The 23,368-nt window shown below is 38.9% G+C and overlaps 1 protein-coding gene across 4 annotated transcripts in view; it reads right to left on the bottom strand.

Annotated features, from left to right (window-relative positions):
- adcy7 (adenylate cyclase 7) overlaps window positions 1-23,368 on the bottom strand; it is a 38,193-nt gene that overhangs the window by 2,497 nt on the left and 12,328 nt on the right. For 2 of the 4 annotated variants that reach the window (XM_061745719.1, XM_061745747.1), the window contains 19 exons: window positions 21,147-21,258; window positions 20,763-20,890; window positions 19,351-19,509; window positions 17,988-18,120; window positions 16,148-16,336; window positions 15,870-15,913; window positions 12,803-12,862; window positions 11,783-11,860; window positions 10,113-10,182; window positions 9,898-9,995; window positions 9,699-9,783; window positions 7,359-7,496; window positions 7,149-7,208; window positions 5,951-6,147; window positions 4,918-5,032; window positions 4,667-4,825; window positions 3,348-3,494; window positions 2,078-2,399; window positions 560-684 (listed from right to left, as the gene is read on the bottom strand). In XM_061745719.1, coding sequence (XP_061601703.1) covers window positions 560-684; window positions 2,078-2,399; window positions 3,348-3,494; window positions 4,667-4,825; window positions 4,918-5,032; window positions 5,951-6,147; window positions 7,149-7,208; window positions 7,359-7,496; window positions 9,699-9,783; window positions 9,898-9,995; window positions 10,113-10,182; window positions 11,783-11,860; window positions 12,803-12,862; window positions 15,870-15,913; window positions 16,148-16,336; window positions 17,988-18,120; window positions 19,351-19,509; window positions 20,763-20,890; window positions 21,147-21,258 — 2,419 coding nt within the window. The remainder of the gene's footprint in view (window positions 1-559; window positions 685-2,077; window positions 2,400-3,347; window positions 3,495-4,666; window positions 4,826-4,917; window positions 5,033-5,950; window positions 6,148-7,148; window positions 7,209-7,358; window positions 7,497-9,698; window positions 9,784-9,897; window positions 9,996-10,112; window positions 10,183-11,782; window positions 11,861-12,802; window positions 12,863-15,869; window positions 15,914-16,147; window positions 16,337-17,987; window positions 18,121-19,350; window positions 19,510-20,762; window positions 20,891-21,146; window positions 21,259-23,368) is intronic. The other 2 variants (XM_061745736.1, XM_061745728.1) reach the window with 2 other exon arrangements.

Genomic DNA, 23,368 nt, shown 5'->3' with positions numbered 1-23,368 from the left:
TTGTTGAAACCAGCCAGAACCAAACAACAAAAAATATTCCACTCAGAATTTCAGAATAAACCAAGAATTTCAGAATAAACCAACTAACTAAAACTGACTTACTTGCCAAGTCCTGCTTTTATTCATTTATTTTTTAATACAGCTTTTTTTTTTTATCTTGTTTATCATGGTTAAATGTGGTGGAAGCTTATTCCAATATGTTACTGCTCTGTACATTTTAGCCTTCTTTAGTGCATTGGTTCTTGGTAGAGGAAGAGTAAAGTAGTGAACACCAGAAGCAGATCTGGTTGCAGAGCCATGTTGAGTATTGCTGGGGTTTTAGATGTGATGACAAATTGATAGGTTTACCAATATTCCAGATGTTGAAACAAAATGTTACCAGGCCACACGGCAGCCTTTGGTCAACTTTTATCCAGGACAAAGCGGCATGCATCCACTCAACACACTAAATCTTGCCTTCTAGCACTGGACCATATTGTTGGGCAGTAATGAATAAAGGAAACAGAATCTTTGCAAAGAGTGAAAGAGGAGTTTAAAGTATGCTAATCTTCAGGTGTACCTGGATCTTTCCCAGCTCCCCGGTGCTCTCCATCCTACTGGCCACGTTTACTGTGTTGCCCCAGATGTCGTACTGAGGTTTCCTCGCACCGATCACTCCTGCGATCACCGGGCCGTGGTTGATTCCTGCAGGAAGAACAAGCACGGACATGCTGTTAACTAACTTAAGTTTTTTAGTTGTGTGGAAAAGATGGAGTGTACATTTCAACAAGGGAGAGTTTCAGCATCTGCAGGTCTCAAGCTGGGGTCGGAGAGGCCAGCGTGAACCAGACGAGGTGAAAGAAAACAAAAGGTTAGATAGAAAAAGAAAACTTTCTGAGAGACGAACAACTTTTTCAAATCAGACTTTAACCAAAAAAAAAATCTCTTGTGGAGCTGACAGTGAAATGAAGCGGTTAGTAGAGACGACGGCTGATTCTGTTGTGATCCAGACGGCCGTGATTTCTGTAAGAGTCATCTCCGCTATCATGTTCAGGTTTGATCTCTTAAACATACAAGATAATGGACAGTATGAAAAAGTCTATTAAACCTCATCAAAGATAATCAAACAAAAATAAAACATCTGCCAGAAATGAACATAATATAACATAATAAATGAAATGAAATGAAAATGAACCATAATGTGTCTGTTTGTTGTAACTTGAGACAAGTTTGGAAAAACTGACGCCTGGAAAGACCAACATGTACCCAAAACTCATAAAAACGATAATTGATTAACAATTGATGACAACATGGATCATAAAAGATTATTACAGACACAAGAACATCTCATTCAGCCTGTTTATCTTGATGGAAACTTTGCGATTGTTTGGGAAATTCCTGATGTTATCTGAACACGACTCACAGCTGCCGTCAAAGTTTATCGCTGCCCAGGAAGTTAAAAGTGAAGTAAATCTGAGCGAAACCAACCGGGACTGAAGAGGGCCGAGGTGTAAACACTGTTACTGTAAGAAAAAGGTCAAACTCAACATGTTTTACTCTGTAGTGTTTGGACACGGCTGCTGACGGAAGCAGAGGTGTGATCCGGAGGACTTCAGCAACCCGGCGTTTCCCAAATGATATTAAAGTTTTTTTAGTTTTTACCTCCTGTATCCAAGATATCTGTCAACTGTCTGCACTAAAAGACACAATAAACAGGATAAAGGTTGTTTTTCTCTTGATTATGACATTCATTTTCATACGATTGACGCACTTTAGGCAGCCGTGGTCGATTATCACCAACCTCCAGACACCACAATGTAAATGCTGCCAAATGTCCAAGTTTACAGGAGCTGAATGAATAAGAATGAGCTCGCCGCGGTGAGGGTGCTTTAACCGTTACCCGCGGCAACCGCCTAACGACATAATAAGTGGATGCGAGTGAATATTACTAGTGAGACTGCAAAGTCAACACCTGAATGCTATTCATGCACAGGGTAACCAAGGGAACGGGCGGCGTAACTTTACATCGATACAATAGAGGGAACTCAGACAATGAAAAGGTTCAAGTCGAGGCCGGGAAGCGTCTGAACACACTCACCCACGCGGAGCCGGAACGTGTTGAACGAATGTCTGTTGATGCCGTCCAACTTGCCGATCATAGCGATGGCGAACTCCACCATGATCCCGATCTGGGCCTGCTGCCTCTCTCTGTCCTGAAGCGACACAGTCACATCAACGTTAGGCGGCTCTTCCAGTGTGAGGAGCGTTCGGTTGGAGACCAGGGCTCTGAGATCCCGGCCTGGACGCCACACCTGGTTGTTCTCCTGACCAGGCGTCCCGCTGAGCCCCGCGGCAGCCATGTAAGTGCTGCCGATCGTCTTGATCTTCTCCACGCCGCTGAACTTTGGTTTGGACAGCAGCTGTCAGGGAAGAGGAGGATGGAACGGGTTATCAGTCCAGCCTTTTATCACCTATACACAGTACTCGAGTTGTAAAAAACAATCAGGGGGGATGGTGGATTTTATCATATGGGGACAGATAATTTGTGCCGATTACAAATAATATAATATATTACAAATAATGGCACTGACCAAAACACCTGCAGAAATACTGCAGGAATGACATAGCAGCAGTTAAATGCAGCCTTCTGTAAGCTTTAAATATCCACTGGGCTTACATCAAATACATCAAAACACAAAAATAAAAAACACTTTTCTGAACTTATCAATATGACTCTGTCCTTCACAGGATAAGTAAAATGGATCACTGCAAAAACTCAAAATCTTAACAAGAATATTTGTCTTATTTCTAGTTAAAATGTCTCATTTTAGTAAAAAAAATCTCATTACCCTTAAAACAAGACTCATCACTGGAAAAAACAACAATTTTCACCTGTTTCAAGTAGATTTTCACTTGAAATAAGTAGAAAAATCTGCCAGTGGAACAAGATTTTTTTGCTTGTAATAAGAAGATAAATCATGTCCCACTGGCAGATTTTTCTACTTATTTCAAGTGAAAATGTACTTGAAACAGGTGAAAATTGTCAAATAAGTTATTTTTCTGGTGTTATTTTTCTGACAATGACTCTAAATGTTGAAATAGCAGTAAAACCACATTCATTGATGAAATGACATAAGGGATGGAAAGGGGGGATGGCAGTTTTAGAGCGGGGATGATTTTGACCGTTTTTTATTTCAGGGGTGATGCCATCCCCCCTCATCCCCCCTCAACTCCAGTCCTGTATACATCCCTGCATGCACGTCACAATCCCAGGATCAATATATGAAAAGTGTACGCTATCTCAGAGGAGAATTTGTAACAAACAGAAGCATTAACCCCTCCAACCCCTTAATCTTTGTCGTCCTGACCTCGTCAAAGTCAGCAATGATCTCATTGAGCAGCCTCAGGCATTCCAGGCCCTCCTTGTTAATATCGCACTCGGTGTAAAATTCTTTGAAATCCGGCACTGAGGCGAACATCACGCACACACAGTCGTACGACTTGTAGTAGAGGTCCTGTCGAGGGAGGAGAAAAATAAAGGAGACAGTCATTGTTTTGCTTCAACACGTTCCCACAGCAGAAGAGGGTCCACTTCAGCTACTTTTAATAAACTAGAAATCATCATCCTGTAAATCTGAGATCATAAAAATAGGAGCGGCTTTATTTTTTATAATTAAATTAAGGCTGGGACTTTAGCGCGTTAATTTTGATTAATTAATTACTAGAAAAAAATAGCGCATTTTAATCGCATTCGTTTTTTCCCCTCGGAAAGTTTCTCACGGGACGACTTTCACACGGACGGCGCACCAACCAACCAGACCCCTTGAGAGTGAGGCTGCGTCCGAAATCGCATATTTCCACCCTAATGATATTTACTCAAAAGTGTGCCGAACTTAAGTATACTTTTTAGTATATACTTTTTACTATGGCATTTCAGACGCACCGAGAGAGTTATGACACTTACGTCGACTCCCATTGTAAGCTCCGCGGCGAGATCAAAGCGTTTTACAACTCTCTCTCTCAAGGGTTCTGCAACCAACGTGCATTAGTGTTAAAGCGAAGTGCGGCCGTCGTCATAACACAAGCTAAGTTGTTACCACACACATTAAAGATGAATGAAGTCGCAGACGAAAAGGGTCTCGTTGGTCCTGTGGATGGAAATTTTGTTTTAAAAAAATGGATGGATGGAAGCGTGGTCTGTTTTCTAATGTGTTTCCATGTTCTGGAATGTACTTGAAACAGTTGAAAGTATTTTGTTATATTTAAGTGTTTACAGAAGGTCCTTGACTATAGGCTACCTGTCTCATTCAATGTGCATACTGCATATATTTAATTTACTGCACTTTATAGCAAATTGCACTGATTTGTTCTTGGTGAAGCACCACCTTGATAAAAATAAACTGTTTCATAAATTGAACATATGTTTTCACTAGTCAATCATTCACTCGTATACAAAAATCCATTTGAAACAAACAAAAAAAAGGAAATCTCATTGTTCTCAGATCTAAAATTGATATGCGATCAAATTGCGATTAATTAATTACAAAGCCTGTAATTAATTCGATTAATTTTTTTAATCGAGTCCCAGCCCTAAATTAAATATGTTAACCTGAATACTTCATTACCCATCAGTTAAAGTCTGGACGCTAGCCATCTGGTTAACGTGAGAGAGTTGTGAAGCTCTCACCTCGTTCTTCTTGTTCTCCCCGACGAACAGCGCCGCCACGTGAGCCGGCAGCACGTTCTCCAGCAGCAGGCGGTTCAGGTTCTCCCGGGTCTCGATCTCGTCCTGCTCCGTGTGGTTCTTGTACTTCAGCAAGAAGTCCTGGCGAAAGCAGTATTCGTTCTGGGAGGCCGGAGAAGGCGAGAGGAGACTGATTAGTACGACGACTGAGACGGAAATTAAACGAGGAAGGAAAAGTGAAAAAGTGTCAGTACCTGTTGTGAGATGATGAGCATGGTGACCAGGAACAGCGTGATGTATATGCAGCTCATAACCTTGGGGTGTTTCACCAGACCGATGCAGTTCAGGATGTCCGTGGAAATATTTGGTCTACAAGTCAGAAGAAACGTATATAAAAAGCAAGAAACCTCTTAATTCTGTACGACGGAGTATTAGGGCCAAACTAAGACAAAAAAAAATTGAAATTACGAGAATAAAGTCGTAAAATTACGTGAATAAAGTCATAATGTTGCGAGAATAAAGTCGTAATAGCCTTTTACAAGAATAAAGTGGTAATTTATGAGAATAAAGTCGTAATATTACGAGAATAAAGTCGTAACATTACGAGAATAAAGTCGTAACATTACGAGAATAAAGTCGTAATAGCCTTTTACAAGAATAAAGTGGTAATTTATAAAAATGAAGTCGTAATATTACAAGAATAAAGTGGTAATTTATGAGAATAAAGTGGTAATTTATTAGAATAAAGTCGTAATATTACGAGAATAAAGTGGTAATTTATGAGAACTCTAACAGGAAGAGCATCTTCTCCCTGTGTTAAAATGAGGAATATTGAGCATCTTGTGAAGTTATATTTATATATTATATTATATATTACGACTTTATTCTCGTAATATTACGACTTTATTCACGTAATATTACGACTTTATTCTCACAACATTATGACTTTATTCTGGTAATTCTACGACTTTATTCTCATATTATTATTACTTTATTTTCGTAATTTCCATTTTTTTTGTCTTAGTTTGGCCCTAATACTCCGTCGTAATTCTGAACTTTAAATGACAGATTTAAAATACCATTTAAAGTGAACATAAAGGAATAATTCAAGTGCAATAACACTTCAAACACCATCAACCATATTCTCGAGCAAAATACATCATCTAAGTGACTTGAGGAATTTGTTTCAATCAATGTTTAAAGAAAAAGAAAGAAAGGGAAGAAAATGTGTTTGCGTGGTTTCCTCTCCGCCAGACGAGCGGGAATGTCGTCTCCCTCCCGTCTCACCTGCTGCAGTTCCAGCTGCTGTCGATCTGAGCATGAAGGGAATTTCCGTAGCTGGTGAAGAGTTTCTCCCTGGTGCTGAAGATGATGATGTAGTACACGACGGAGGCCGCCGTGAGGAAGAGCACTTTGAGCTCGAAGCTGACGCGCAGGAAGACGCCGCAGGCGATGAGCGACAGGATGCAGCAGTACACCGAATACTGGGGGACACGAGAGAGCAGACGCTGAACCCACCCTGCAGGTAACTGTTCATGTCCTTCAAGGTCCTTTTACATATTCAACAAGTAATAAAAGTCAGTGATGTCATCAGTACAGTTTTTGTAACACACACAACACTGTACTCTCTCCAAAAGAACATTTCTAGGAAAGTCTTTTAGGTCTAATTTCCAAAACTAAGCTGTGCAGCCATGTCCTTTTCCTGGCCAAAAAAAGCCCAACTTGTCCAGGCTTTTTCCCCCCTCACACTTCTGCCAGAAACCTAGCTTTTAGCATGTTAACTGAGGCTTGTAAAGACAGACTTAAACACTTCCTTATTTTGACTGCGTTTAGACGGACAGTCCTGAGAGTTGTGCAGCGCTCTCCAAGCCTCGGTTAACGCCAGACATGTCGTTGTTGGACACCTGATTGTTATGCTTTTGGTTTTGATCAAGCTTTATTAAACTGTGAGATACAGTAATGAATTTAACGTTAATTCAGGCAGACAAAATTTCCCACCAGTTTTAACCTGTATTTTCAGCAAAACTGCATTCATTTGGTTTGGAATATGTGAAAGATAAAGTAAAATCCTGATGGTCACATGGCGGTAATTAATTTTAAAAACACAGATCAGAATATTTAACATCCTAAAACTTAAGAACAAAACAAATCTGCTCACTAAGTGCATCTGATTGCACTTATTATGTAATATGTCATGGTTTTGATGATCTGTTGTTGTACGTCCCTAATTTTAAGACCTAAAAGGGAAACTTTTGTTTTATTATTTAAATCCTCCTTTGTAAAATTTCAGAAGTGAAAAAGACTGATAAAAAGAAAAAATGTATAAAGAAAACCTGCACATGTAGAAGAAGAATGTTTTCTATGTGCATTTTATTTGGTATTTAATTATATACGTATTAATTTTGTACTACATGCATTTTTATTAAGGGGAGCACTATTATTATCATCATCATCATCATCTTGGGTTAACAAAGTCATCACTCACAGTCAGACAGAAGAGGTCTCTATCCAGGAGAGTTTCATCCTTGATCTTATGGATGAAGAACTGTGGAGAGTTAAAAACAGTTTGAGTGACGTGCAGCCGGCGGAGCGCGTGCTTTGAAGTGCAGCATGGCCTTTCTGAAGTGCGGTTCAGCTTTAAATAGCAGCATGCCTAACATCATCGTCTTAATTTAAATTAGGAGCGCAGTCCTACCAGGTTGAACACGGCCAGGATGATGATGACCGCAGTGGTGATGGTGGCCAGCGGGAGGCGCACGCAGGGCCGCTTCACCACCGCCTCCGACACCGCCGGCAGCCACTGACACCTCGACAGCTTCTCCGGAAACACGCGCTGCACAGAGGAGGAAGACGAGTCAGAGGAGAGATGAGTTAGATTTGAGACGTGTTTACAGAGTAAGTGACTGCTGCGTCGCCAGTCATCTCCAGGCGTTCATGTGCGCCTGAGTCACCGCCGACTGCTTCCACTTTCGAGTGCGTCTGTCAAGGCCTGAATGTCAGATGTCATCTGACATGTTAATAAAGGAGCAGAAATCAGCAACACATCAAAGGCAGGGGGGGGGCGGCAGCTTCCACGAAATGGTTCTATTCTCTCTCGGGCTAATTTTGGCAAAGTGAGCTCTTGAACTATGTGCACGCCACAGACGCACTTCATGCAACAATGACCTGCCTGGTGGACCGTGTTGGTGCTGAGGTTTGGAGGTTTGGACCTGTGGACCTCTCAAAGTTGCCTGTGATCACTTTTGTTTTTCTTTCATCCACAGAAGCAGAATTTAACAAATAAAACATGGTAACCACACCAACACCTGACACTGTCTTTCATCACATCTTAAAGGGGGACCTATTATGGCATCTAGTACCTATTCTAAACAGGCCTTGGATGTTTTAAAAACAAGCTTTTGATAGTTTTTGCTAAATAAATTAGAAATTCAGCCTCTGAGCCTTGTCTTTATCTTCTCATTCTCTAACCTCATTCTCTATGCGGGATTCTGAGTGGGCGGGGCTATGATAATGAAGCTCTGTGCTGATTGGCTTGGACTTGAGTGGGTTTGGTGACTGAGTGCAGCATGGTGGGATTGATTTGGGGGGGGGGTCTGGTTGCTCTCAGGGTGCCGTGTTGATGTGGGTGTAAATGTGTTTCGGAGTATCAGTATGTAGTTGGATGTGATGGTCTATTGAAATGTAAATTTACAATGTTAAAATTTAGCATTAAAATAATATTAAATTATAAGTTTGTTTGGTTTTTTGCATAAATTCATTAGATTCAGAAAACCGGATGGACATAAAGTGTAATTATGAAATATTGGAGAAGTGAGAGGAATACATTTTACTTCTTCCTACCCCTGTTCAGACATGTTAAACAGGATTTGTGTGTTATCGGAATCAGAATCAGAATCAGCTTTATTGGCCAAGTTTGAACATGCCAGATAGGGAATTTGACTCCGGTTATTTCGCTCACTGAACCCAGATATTAATCGTAGCAAACAGTAATAGACAAATGGCTCTTATTGACATATATACAATTAAAAAAAGTGAAAGGTGCAGCAGTATGAGGTAGCCATGGTTATTGAAAGGTGCATTGTTACAGCATATGATTGTGGTTATTATTATTATTATTGCAGAGTGATTGATTACTCTGAGACTCTATGAGTGATGAGAGTTCATCAGAGCAACAGCTTGGGGGAAGAAACTGTCTCTGAGTCTGGAGGTTTTGGCTACAGAGCTCTGTAGCGCCGTCCAGAGGGGAGGAGTTCAACCAGACTGTGTCCTGGGTGTGAGGGGTCTGCAGAGATACTACCTGCCCGTTTCCTGGTTGTGGACCAGTACAGGTCCTGGTTAGATGGGAGGTTAGTCCCAGTAATCCTCTCTGCAGACCTAATTTTCTGTTGCAGTCTGTGCCTGTTTTTGCCTTTTACATTTTTCTAATTCATTTTTTTTTGTGCATCTCTATGAATACACTGGCTAATTTTATTCTTTTATTTTGTAGATTTTGTTTTATCATATAAAACTTTTTTTCTCTTGTTTTTTTATTATTATGGGGGTGGTGCAGAGGGCTCAGAAATGCATGTATCAAATATGATGCAGTAAAATCTCTATGCATTGATTCCTAAATAATAACGCCCACATAATGAATATAAATGAAGGCTTTTGCTACCAACACATTGTGAATAACGTTTTTCAGTAAGGCCTACTTCATTAAAACATTCTCTTCTGTGGCATTAACATAAAAATTATATGAAAGCTAATAAAAGTATTTCATATTTCATTTCCCTCTGATGGAATGAAAAGTCGTAGCAATACCACTTAAGAGTCAAATACATGTAATACAGACCAGGGACAGGCCGTAATTATGCAAGACTTTAAAACAGTTGCTGTAAAACAGCTCCTTCATGATGTATCATGGCTGAAAAAGCTGCTTTGAAGTGGTATAACAGGGTTTTTGTACCTGTGAGGCTTTATTTTTTACTATTGTCTGCAAATCCACTTGCTAATTAGGCCTGAAAAGAAAAATGACCACAAGACTTAACATACTGACCTGCAAGTGACCTGCAAAACAGATGGCCAGGGTCAGCAGCAGCACGCAGGCCAACACCCCAAATGATATTCCAAACATCTGCCGGCTAATGGAGACAAGCGTGTTGAAAACATAAAAGCTCATCACATCTCAGAATTCAAAGCACGGAGAAAAATACTTCCTTACAGTTAAAATGACAGGAAATTCAAGATATACTCACTCCTTTGTGACGAGCATCTGAATCAAAAAGATACAAAGGAAGATGAAGGTTGCACAGCCCACGTAGTGTTTGAACATCGGCAAATCCAGGGCTCGGTACTTAAAAGAGGAGAAATAAAAGTCACACCCAAACCTCATAGTCAGTATTTGAATAACTGAGTGAACGACATATAAAAATATAAAAGGATTCTTCTGATCTCTCCTCATGAAACGAACCTGTTTTTCCAGATCTTTCTTTGGAAACCACAGAGCTAAACTGCCACTCTCTTCTGACTTAGACCATTGCCTAAAAGAAAAGAAAGGAAACGACAGATAATGACCAAGAATGCAAAAAGGGATGAGTATTTAGAAACCGCTCTGTTCCTCCAGCTCAGTGTGATACTATTATAGCACATGATGCAGGCTGCAACATGCCACGCTGCATCTATACGTCTGCATCTCCCTCCACATCATCTCCAGCAAAACTGACCGAGTAGACAGGTCCTGCATCTCCATTGAACATAAACTGGGGCATTTGGGGATTTTTTTGTGCTTTTTTGTGAGAGCTGATGCACTTTTTCAATGTTTCGACAATCATTTATTTTTCTAAACAAAATAAAAACTGATTTCCATTTCTTTCTCACTCACATATCTCATCATTTAACATTCAGTACACTGCAAAAACTCACTTTAAATAAAGTGAAAAAGCATTATTTCAAGGAAATAAGAACAGTATGTCAGACTATTTTACTAGTTTTGAGAATTGTAGTCAATAAAAAATATTAGTTATCCTATTGGCAAATATATTTTTGTGCTTAAAATAAGGCAATTTTGACTAGATTTATGGAACATGAAGCTTATATCATTTGTTGCTGTTTTTGCAGCGTAAATCTGCACTACTACTTTGCTGATCACGTTTATTTAGTTGGGATGCTTAAAATAATACAATGTTGACTAGATTGGGATGAAATCAGTGCTTTATGGGTAAATTCATGGTTCATTCTTTCGATTTTAAAACAGTTTTCAAGCCTTAACCTTAGCTGAAATACAAATTCATATCAAATCAAACAAAATCTTTCACATATTTCAGTGTGGAAATTTAATTCTTTAATCTTCACACATAAATCATCTTTTGCATATCTAATCTAATCCATGGCGTCAACAAAGGATCAGTACTAATGTGGTGTGCGCTGAGCAGTCAACAAAAACTGCATATATATTTTCCTTTTATCAAATTCTTCCAGTCATTACGTAGCAGCAGGAAATCTAATCATTTCATCTTCAGCCTCCCCAAATAGAGGATGCTTGAAATCCACATGAGCAACAGAGAAGCAATGACACTCGTCATTAAAATCAAACAGCTGAAAGATGAGGCGGGATGTAAAGCTTAAACATGTTATCATATGGTTCACATGTTTTAACAGTAAAATTATCTTAAACTATTATAAGTTTCATCAAATCTGGTAGTTATTTTTTCTATTTGTTTTAAAATCTTTTTATTTAAGTGTCATGTATATTAATATTTCATGTATAATATTTGGAAGTGCACCTGAATAGCAGCTAACCACATTATCCTGCTTATATGTACCAAGTACCAAGAATCTGCAGTAAACACAATTTTTTATGTAATTTCATAGTTTTGTATCCGCCCTGTACTGGCAAAGAACACAACCCAAACACGGTACGTTAATATTGGACCTGATCTGAACCGTAATCAGATGCAGGTTCAGAGCTGTTGCTGCTTCACTGGAGGCTTGTGGAACAGGATGCTGTCAGGGCGCCGACAAATTAAATCAGGAATGGATATAAAACTATCAAGGTTCTGTGTGTCTTATTAAACTGAATAAATAAGTGTAATAAATTAAGAAGCCTGACGTGTAACATTTGATTTGACTAAATGAACCTACTTGCTGCTGAGCTCGTCGATGGTAGTGGTCATCTCGTTGTGCAGCTCCTCATCAAACTTACTCTTCTGGGATTTGATCCTGCAGCAGAGAGCAAAGACGATATTAGGACGAGGCAGGCGGACAGGCTTTGAGACACACGCGGCCTGATTGGAACAGATGCTGGGAAACCAGATCAGGTCATGTGATTCACTCAGGTCCATTTCAGCGGTGCTTGGGGATAACTCGGGTAATGAGAGTCTGAGCATTCGGGAGAAGAGGAAAAAAAAAACACGGCTTGTGCCTGTGAGAAAGTCATTCATAAGGGAGTGTGCTGGATGCATGATGCTGTGCGTTAGATAATCCCTGCAGGATTCAGTGGGAGGGTTTTTGTCGTGCTTCTGCTTGGAAACTCCCGACTCAATCAGGAAGGAAACACTCACGCAGATGTGCAGACCCCGACACACACACGCCCCAGTCAGTGATTAGTGTTAATAGGAGCATGTCAGTCCACTAAATACAGGCTACAGAACCGGAGAGATCACGCCCTGCCCCGTTACCGAGAGTTAGGAGTTAGGAACGATGAGAACAGCACTTCAACACTGTTCGGGTTAGTGTTGGGATAGCAACAATCTCCACCAAGACAGTAGTTCTCACCTTGAAGATCAAAACACTAAACAGAAACTTTGGAGGATGTTAGAAAATTAATGGTTGGATAAAAATACACAAGGCTTCCACCTGTTAAACTGGCACGTGTCTTTTCTTTTTGAATTGGGGGGTAGTTTTGTCTCCTTTTTTAAAACAAAAATAGTAACTTCAAGGATGATGAACGAAGCAGTTTGATGGATGCGTGAAAAGAAATTTAAACATTTTTGTTCAGTATGCAAGAGCTCACAACGTTTTTATTTACACACGTGACTGTGAGCAAGGATCTCTTCCTTTATTTATTTTTTTTTTTTTAGTTAACTGGGCGATACGTTAAAGGTTGAGAACTATTGCGCTGACAGGGATGAGGACCTGGTGGGCCGTGAAGGCCCCACTCACTTATGGCTGCTGAACGGAGCGTTGGGCAAGGAGAAGGGCTCCTCAAGAGACTCATCAAAGCTGTCGGGGTCCAACAGTAAGACAAACACAAATATATCACAAGAGAGTAGTGCCAAGCCAACAGACACACCCAAATATTGTATAACTGTGAAAATCTAGATTGTGAGACAGTGAGAAATACGTGAAACAGTCGACTCGAGACCCTTATTTTTAACCAAGAAAATCATATCCAGCTCGGTAATGTCCAGAGGTGGAAAAAGTACTGAAAAATTATAATTGAGTAAAAGTATCTTTACTTTGCTTAAATCCTACTCAAAGTAAAAGTACTCATCTAAAAATGTACTCGAGTAAAAGTACAAAAGTACTTCATTTAAAATGTAATTTGAGTAAAAGTTACTTTCAGTTATTTAATGCAAAAAAAAGGATGAGTCACAAATCAATTAATCAACTTGGAGGCATATTAAAGTACACATCCACACTTGTTCCAGTACATTTTTTTAGATGTTGATGTCTTGAAGGCTGAAAGCTCTGCTCTGCCGGGCAGGTACATTTTACACTGCATTATAATGTTGTTGCCTGTTGTGCGTTTGAACGCAAATAAGTCTTCCAAGTTTGGCCAAGGGTTTTTGTGGCTGGTTTCTGCCCGCATTTAATTTTTTCACCATCAATTTTGTACTCAGTAACGTGAGGGGGTTCAAATGTAGCAAAGTAAAATACTTGGGTCAAAATGTACTCGAGTAAAAGTAAAAATTACATATTTCCAAAACTACTAAGAAAATTACAAATTACTCCTAAAAAGTACTCAATTACAGTAACGTGAGTAAATGTACTTTGTTACTTTCCACCCCGGTAATGTCGTTGAGATGGAGCTGGTCCGTGACGTTTCTCTACCTCGTCATCGTGGGACATGTTCAGCAGATACCACTTCTGCTTTAGTAGAGTCAACGCACGAATTAAACTAGCATCACTTCTGATCACATTACTGAGGCCACATCGGGTTTTTCTGAGGGGAGTCCTGCTCAACAACAAGGAGCCAAACTTTATATATTTGTTAGTTAGAAATAAAGAATCGTGAGATAACGCGATTAATCTAAATGACAACTTCAGTTGACTGTTTGTTAGTTATGAGGAAACTTATTTAATAATTAATGCAAATTGATATTCTTAAAAGCTTAAAAAACTGTAATTCAAGTGAACTGCCAGTTCAAGTTAAACTAGAGCTGACTAGTATAATTTAAACCGAATATCAAATTAAACCAGTCCCAGATAATCTCAGCTACTTTGGTCTTTTAATTATAATAACAGGTTTATTGTTTATAACTGACGAATGCAAACAAACACTCTTTTCATGTTATCAGTGAAATGTTTGAACCATGCAGAATATTTTTTTCCATATTGAACTGAATGATTAATACTTGCATTAATAACGTTTCCTTCTGCAGCGGGTGTTTAGCACAGCCACTCCCATGTCTGATACAGGTACAAATATCCTTTAAATGATCCACTTGTTGCACTAATCCAAAATCCCGACGTTGAATACCAAGATGAAAATGGGCAGAAACATTGGTGGATTTAGTGAGACTGACATGGACACTTCACTAATCTGTTACCGTTTATTATGGGGTTCAGATGTAAGAAGCTTTCATCGATATTAGCTCTTCGTTTTACACCCGGCCCGATCACAGCAGATAGCTGTAGATTATTCTGTTAAATACACTGTCATTTTAAACATAAGCATTTTACTTCAACTTGTGCAAAATGCTGCTGCTTGTCTTTTAACCAACACTAACAGACGTTTGCCCGTCACTCCTGTTCTTAACTCCCTTCATTGGCTTCCCGTCCTTTATAGAATTGATTTTAAACTTTTGATGTCTGTTTTTAAAGCTCTTAACGGCCTCGCACCCTTGCATTTATCCGAGCTTTTAACTGTCCATAATCCTGGTAGAGCGCTGAGGTCAACTGATCAACTTTTGTTGGCAGTCCAGAGGTCAAAATATAAACACGCTCTGGAATAGGCTCCCCGCCGAGATGCAGCTTATTTCTGACCTGAGCAATTTTAAATCTAGGCTAAAAACCTATTTAAGATGGCTTTTAACACCCAGTAGTGTGACGACACGTTTATCTTATTAGGTTTTGTTGTATTTTATTGTTTTTGATTGTTCTATCCTCCTTTTTATGTATTACTTGTTAGGGCTGTGCGATTAATCGATTTTTAAATCTAAATCGGATTTATTAATCACAATCGATGTTAAAAAAAGGAAAATCGGAAAATCGATTTTCCTTTTTTGCAGCTGGCTGCATTACAGACAGAGCTCGTCTAGTTATCTTTGTTTGGTCAAGAAAATTGTAAATGTTGTCACTTTACTAAACTCAAGGAGGATTTACAGGATCTTTCAATTGCACTTCATTCCCAAAAGGGAAATTTGTTTGCTATTTTTCTTTAAAAATAAAGATAAAATATTTGAAACAATTTATTCCATTGTCTTTTGTAGTTTTACCAAAAAAATCTAAATCAAAATCGAAAAATCGGGTTTTCAGAGAAAAAAAAATCGGGATTTTATTTTTGTCCAAAATCGCCCAGCCCTATTACTTGTAAAGTACTTTGGCACACCGAAAGGCTGTTGTAAAGTGCTGTATAAATAAAGTACATTAAATAGACATACTTTGCTAGTTCAATACATAATACATTATTATAATATTTAATTGTACCGCTGAACATTTGCAATAATTCAAGGCCCTTGCAGCAAAAACGTTACAACATCCTCCTCAATGCTTTGACGTGTTGAATTACGTAACAGAAATATTACATAATTACATATATGATGGTTTTTGATGAGAGGCTGATGAGCTCAGGTTCTATGAACAGACGGACGAATCATAGTAGCATTACTGCCAAATATTGTACTTCCACCTTTCAAATAACGACGACCATAAAAGATCCTCCTAAGTTATTGTTTTTCTATCCAGGATTAATCTGTGTGACATAACTTAAATCCATAGTTTCACATGCAGCTACAGTCACGCGAGAACTTCCTGTGCTGCTACTTTCAGCAGCTCAGACTCTTACCTATCAGTGATCATGGAGACAGGAGGTGATCGCAAAGGAATGTCCTGGAAATAACGGAGACAGCGTTGACGCCACACCCAAAATAACACGTTTTTCTTTTTTTACATTTGATTTCAAAATACAAAAAAAAAAGTTATCTACATCAAACAGCAAACTTACCCTTTTATTACATTACTGCATATTATGAAATGTGTCCTCAATAGCTTATATACTTAGAAAATTGTCTGAAGGTTAACTAATAATCCAAATATATTAAATTATGAAATCAGCCAACCTACCTTGAAACGTGGCTTGCCGTTCACGATGGTGTCGGCGGTAAAACCTTCTCGACTTTGGAGATGGGCAAAAGGCTTAACAGCCCCCCAGGATTCAAGGTAACGAGTCATACGCACAGACGCCCTCATCTTCAGACCGTCATTCACTCGGGGTTTCGGTGCATTTCGGCTGTTCATTGATGCGTCCTTGGACTTCAAATGGAAAAAAAAAAAAAAAAAAAGAGTTTAGTATGCATTAATATGCATTTTAATTTCACTGTATGAATCATAAAGGTTGTGACGCAGTTCGGGAGCAAAAATGACTACTCTTTAAAGTTACTGGCTTACAGGAAGTGATTTTTAGCTCATGGTCTATAACACAGAAGGATCCTGTGAAATACTTTGACCAAAATAAAAACAATTCTATGAAACTTTCTTAATTTCTGCAGAGAAATTAGATCATAAATACACATGCATACATTATATACTCCAAGGTTTCAGATGGCTTTAATGCTTTAAGTCAGTGTCTCCCAACCTGGGGTCCGCGCCCCCCCTGGGTGGACGCCAGAGATCTCTGGGGGTGCGCGGAACTTCGTCGGCTTTGAAGATATGCAGTTGTAAAAATTATATTTGCGCATGTTAAATAAATAAAATAAAATAATAATAACAAATCTAATGTAGTACAGTAATCTGTGGTTTTTCACGGGGGTTACTGTTAGGACTCGGCCGGGCGGGGGTTTTCCTCCGCAGCCCGGCCGGTCGTGGGAGCGCAGAGTCGGCGCGGCGTGTTGTAACGTTAACTTTGGAGTGTGATGAGGTTTACTTTCGAGTTCCTGTGAGGAAGGTTTGTGTTTCCTTTTGAGTAAGTTTTTTTTTTGTTCCACTCTCTGTGGATTCCCCGTGGGAGTTCTTTTTGGTTCACAATTAAACCACGCCGTGATTTTTGGCTAAAGATACTCCTGTTTTATGTCGTGCGATTGGGTTCAAGGAAAACCAATTCCTAACAGTTACATTCCAAAAGGAACCCGTGATAGGTGAAATCTACGAAGTAGCAACCTTTTTTTTTTTTTTTACAATTATTATACAAAATTATCAAATTATCAAATTGCAGAGATCAGCCCCACCGCGACCCGATTAATTGGATTTGAACGGGAGAAAATGAAAAATTATTAGAAAAAAAAAAATTAGGAACAGTAGGACAAATTGTGACTCGGGTGTACGTCATGCAGTGCAAAGACATCCTGGTCAGAGGTTTGCAAGCCCAAGGTGGCTATTAGTTCATGAATGAACAGAATGACACAGAGTCATTCATAAGACATTGTTAGGAATAATTTATGAATTTCTTTGAATAATTGTGTTTTTTGTACACTGGGGACAAACACAGGAAATGATTTCATTACTTATTATGATATCATTATTCAACATTTAATCATACTACTACTCTGACAGATTGTTAAAGGAAAATGTTTAAAAAAATGTTTGCTCTCATATTAAGAGACGTGTTTCAGAAATATTTTTATGTCCTTGCAATTATTTTTTGTGCGTATTTTGATGGTGAGAAAAACAAAGTCATATGTATACAGGGTAAACCAAAGATAAATGTAACAAAAAAACATAATTAATGTTCATTTTTTTCAATTAAAGATTTGTAACGAATCACTTTACTCTTTTGGTGCTAGTACGTACGGGTCGGGGGACCTGGCTGGTCTTAGACACAAGTCCAAGGGGGGGGTCCAAGGAAAAAAGGTTGGGAACCACTGCTTTAAGTGATTACTTTTTAGGAAATTGTTTTAAAATGCAAAGTGTTTTCCATTCTCACTGTCCTTTTACAATTTGCACCTTTAAGGACTGGTAGAAAACTTACCCGTGGATCAATGACCAGGTACGTCTTGACATTGAGCTCATGTAGGTACGGGTCTCTGAGGTGGCCGTTGCCCTCTTCCACCTCGTAAGCCCTGTTCAGGTGTTTCAGAGTTGCCTCTGTAATATGGACACGGCTGACGAGCCACGGGAAAGAAACAACATCAACTTTTATCCATGGTATACGTGCACGTTCGTTCATTCATTCATTCATGTTCAGAGCTGATCAGGGGGCCGATGCTGATCCCAGGTAAAGCTTTGGGCAGGAGGGACGGTGCAGCCTGAGGTTCAACTACCATGCATGCTCATACCAGCGGACGATTTACACTCAAGAATCAACATGCGTAATTTTCGTGGTGTAGGAGGAAGCTGGAGTACCCAGAGAAAACCCACGCAGGCATGAGGAGAGCATGCAAACTCCACACAGGAAGGATTTACACCTTCTACAATAACGGCAGCCACCCACATATATGCAAGTTTGCTGTGCTACACTGAACATTTTCTTTACCTTATTAATAGTAATGAAGTTAGACTATATATGCTATATATATGCTGTTTAGTTCAAAAGCACGCCAATTCAAATAGCAGCACGAAATAAAATGATGTATAAGGAGCATGGGACGAAAACAGGTAAGACCAGTACTCGATTTGAGGGGGGATGAGGGGGGATGGCATCCCCCCTGAAATAAAAACGGTCCAAATCATCCCCCCTGTAAAACTGCCATCCCCCCTTTCCATCCCGTATGTCATTTCATCAATGAATGTGGTTTTACTGATATTTCAACATTTAGAGTCATCACCAGAAAACTTCTTTGACAATTTTCACCTGTTTCAAGTAAATTTTCACTTGAAATAAGTAGAGAAAATCTGCCAATGGGACAAGATTTATCTTCTCATTACAAGCAATAAAATCTTGTTCCACATGCAGATTTTTCTACTTATTTTAAGTAAAAATCTACTTGAAACAGGTGAAAATTGTTGTTTTTTCCAGTGATGAGTCTTGTTTTAAGTGTAATGAGATTTTTTTTACTAAAATGAGACATTTTAACTAGAAATAAGACAAATATTCTCGTTAAGATTTTGAGTTTTTGCAGTGATCCATTTTATTTATCCTGTGAAGGACAGAGGTATATTGATAAGTTCAGAAAACTGTTTTTTATTTTTGTGTTTTGATGTATTTGATGTAAGCCCAGTGGATATTTAAAGCTTACAAAAGGCTGCAGAATTGGGGGCTATTATTTGTAATATATTATATTATTTGTAATATATTATTTGTAATCAGCACAAATTATCTGTCCCCATATGATAAAATCCACCATCCCCCCTGATTTTTTTTTACAACTCGAGTACTGGGTAAGACCACTTACCCTGGGAGGCCTCCTGACTCCATATGATTAGCCAGGGTCACGTCATGTGACCATACATCGAATTGCCACTTTCGAAGGCCGATCACGCCGCAGAGCACGTTGCCTGAGTGAACTCCCACTCTCATGTTGATGTCCACTCCCGTGGCCTCCCGGACCTGCCTGAAGGAGTTTCACAGCAACAATTAAACTTGTTTTGCCAGACACGCTAAAATAACATCACAATATCATTTACTGTCCTTCCCATTAAGCCTTATGGATCATTTGTGTGAATTCATGTGAAACTCTATATTCCAAACAGACAAGAGCCCCAATCAGCTGCTGTAGAGTCTTTATTCCCTCCTGCTTGTGAGGATGGCTGCAGGCTCCATCCATGGAGATAATGAAATCCATCATGACATCACAGGGATTGTTGGAGACAGTCTACTGTCAGAACACCAAATCAAGTGGCAAGCAAGCCAAAAGAAGCTCCAGGAAGAAATACAACCAGATTTGTGAGATTGGTTGGAGAGGCAAAGGCTGGCTGAGATATAATGACACTGTGCTATCTGACCCTACTGCTGGGTTTAGTAACCATCTGCTTTGGTCACCCCACCGTCTTGCTCCTGCAGCAACAGCAGCGATGGCCAAACTAAGACCAACAGTAATTTCGTCTGTGTCTCAAACTAAACAGCCAGGGAAAAACTTGAAGCAGATAGACATGAGGGACTTGTTGCTGGCTGTAAAACAGGAAGATGAGGAAAGGGACCATCTTCACGTTGCAGAACTCTGTAACTGTTAAAGCACAAATTGGGGAGGCGATATAACACCTTTGGGGGATCCCTTTGGATCCACAGCTGCAGAGAGCAAGTGGAATAAAAAAATAAATCTCTGGTGTGTTTTACCCTAATCTCTGCTTAAAAGTGGCCAACGGCAGACACAAAATTATAGATAACTTTAGGTTTTAGCATCATCCATTTTAATATTTGCATGCAGCGACTAAGTGATACTACTTACTAGGGCTGTTCGATTTTGCCCAAAAATAAAATCGGGATTTTTTCTCTCAAAATCCGATTTTCGATTACGATTATTTTGTGAATTGACAAAAGGCAAAGAAATGATTTCAAATATGCTGTTTTTTTATTGAACATTTGCCCCAAAATGAATGAATAAAGTGCAAAACTCTGTAAAATAAGTTGAAAAAAAGTTTTAAAAAATATAATAAAATATAAAGTTTTATCTCTGAGAAAAAAATCAGCAAATCAGCACTTGCAAACATACAGTAAGTTATATTTCCAATTAAAAAAAATACATAAAATTTTTTTTTTTTTTAAAGTGAAAAATCGATTTTACGAGTTTCACGTTTTAACATCGTTCTAATTACATAATCGCGATTACGATTTAAAATCGATTAATCGAACAGCCCTACTACTTACTTGATGGCTTCACACATGTCCAGACCCATTTTGACACAGTTCTTGGCGTGCTTGGGCAGCGACACTGGCAGCCCAGACACACAGTAGTAACAATCCCCCAGGATCTTGATTCGCATGCATTCATTTTCCTGCAACATAAACATCAAAAACACTCCCATATAATAAACATCTTCTGTCTCACTGTATCTTTGTTCTTTGCTAAAGTGAAATATTGAAATTTTCTGTGATAAGTTTCTGAAACAGTTTCTGTCACAAAGTCAATCATAGTTATCATGTCATAGTTATAGCCACTACAGCGTTTTTAATGCTCACAAAAACCTGAAAACGGAGCTACAGTATTTAAATCATCTGTTAATAATGTCAGGGATAAAAGTCTGTCCTCACCTTGGCAATCTGGTCAAACTTGCCGAACAATTCATTGAGCATAATTACAAGTTCTTTGGGAGAACAGTCACTGGCCAAGCGGGTGAAGCCAACAATGTCGGCATAAAGAATACTGAAATAAGAAAAAAAGGGTTTAACACATGGTGAATGAGGGTAATGACATAGTAAAATATGGGGAAAATAAGGACTTTAACACTTTTAATTATAGAATTAGAATTAAAAAACATAAGACATCACATTAATGTAAAGCATCCCTCAGCTGTCTAATATCCATGCGACTTGCATGTCAAATGTATGAGTCTAGTCTGCTTAAAGAAGGAAAAACATTAGTACAGCAACACCGCTTTCCTCCATTAAAAGCTGTGACCTTTTACAATCTGTCAAATCAATACAGAAACTGCCAAAGACGTCCTGAAAGCACCGTTAACAACCAGTGTGCAGCAAACTCGAGCATATGAAGCTCAAACTGTCTGGGCGTCTCGAATTTGGGGTAAAACAATCATGTCTTTCACCAAACAGCCCACGCAGCCCCCACTGTGAAAACTAAAGCTTGTAAATTGTAAAGAGGAATTTCATGAAAAACGCACATTATTAAAGCTGCGTGTCAGTGGGCCCCACGGGGAGAGTGATGTCTTACTTGATGTCTCAAAGACCCTGATACTGCGAAGGCAACAGCTGGAAGTGTGGCAGAAAGCCAACGCAAAGACATCACTTGACTTCACATTGCCTGTCTCAGTGGGAAGTAAAGCTAACAACTGACCGAGTAACATGAACCACACTGAACGTGGTACTCGTCTCGCTGCGTTTCAATATCTGTCAGTAGTTGTGCGGCGGCTGCAAGAGCAGAAATTGCAGCATATAAAAAGGGAACATTTACCTTGGCTTTTGAAAATTATGATAATGAGCCATCAACTATAACAGAGTTTCAAACTCTGTGCATAAATATTAAAATAATCAAAGTAACTGTACAGAAAAAAAAAAGCATGTTGGTCTAGTCAAACTGAATACTGGCTCTGTTAAAATCTGGCGTGCATGCAGCTCCACGTGAGCTGACTGCTGGGGGAACGGGGACCTTGCACTATTTTGAACTGTTGCAGAGCCTTACTGAAAATGGCCAGGTGCTTTATGAGACAGCCAGCAGAGCTAATCACCGTTCTGACAGGGGTAATTATAGGGGAAGAGCGAGGCACCCCATCTATCAGTCAGCACCTTTTCACTGTGGCCTCAAATGAACATAGACGTGAACATGATACCGTTATAAGGAACTCATAAAAAAGAAAAAGACCTAATGTGTAAACATTCATGGAGCTTGATAAACGGTGGATATGATCTGACAAAAACATTCAGTCTAATGCTCAGAATATACACATTACGATGAACATACCACAAAACCAGGGGAATCAAGGTGGACGGTTGCTCTAAACCGATTTAAACGACTCCACTGAGGCAGAGTAGGTATTGCATCTTGTCTGATTGTATCAGCGAATCAGCTGGCAAGCCATCTGCCAAAGTTCATTTTAAGCCGTCCCCATATCTGTCAGCACTTTTTAAATTAATGAAACCCTCATACAGCACAACTGTATCTGGGTCACTGCTTTGAAAACACACACTAATCTCCAGCATTATGAGAATTGGAAGAGGTCAGGAAATATCTAACCCCCCCCCCCCCCCCCCTTTTGGTTGTGCTGTATATTATGAAGCACGGATTTTCTTAAAAAGTCAGTAGATTTATAGTATTAGAAATAGATCAAATAGAAAGACAGAAAAGCGGAGAAAATGTAAGAATTGTGTCTGTAAATATGAAGTGGAGCATTTTTACATGGCACCGTAAAAGGAGATGTTTTTAACAAGCACTCTTCTTTCATTTTTGCATTAAAAATTAAGTTTGACCAAACCCTTCACAACAACAAATGAAGTATATATATATATATATATATATATATATATATATATATATATATATATATATATATATATATAGATATATATATATATATATATATATATATATATATAGATAGATATAAAATAAATAAATAAATATATATATATATATTTTTTTTATTTATTTATTTTGTAGATGAGTTCAGTTTAGGAGTGAGTATAAACCAGAATTCAGATAAAGCAGGGCCAAGACCATGATACTACCACCACCATTAGCATACTTAAGTGAGGGAGAGTCATTAGTCAAGACAAATAAGAAAAAAAGATAAGAAATCCTT

The sequence above is a fragment of the Cololabis saira genome, chromosome 2 (genome assembly GCF_033807715.1).
Source record: "Cololabis saira isolate AMF1-May2022 chromosome 2, fColSai1.1, whole genome shotgun sequence".
NCBI classification, from domain to species: Eukaryota; Metazoa; Chordata; class Actinopteri; order Beloniformes; family Belonidae; genus Cololabis; species Cololabis saira.
Note: the sequence above shows the minus strand (reverse complement) of the source record. Positions and strands in the feature narration are given on the sequence as shown.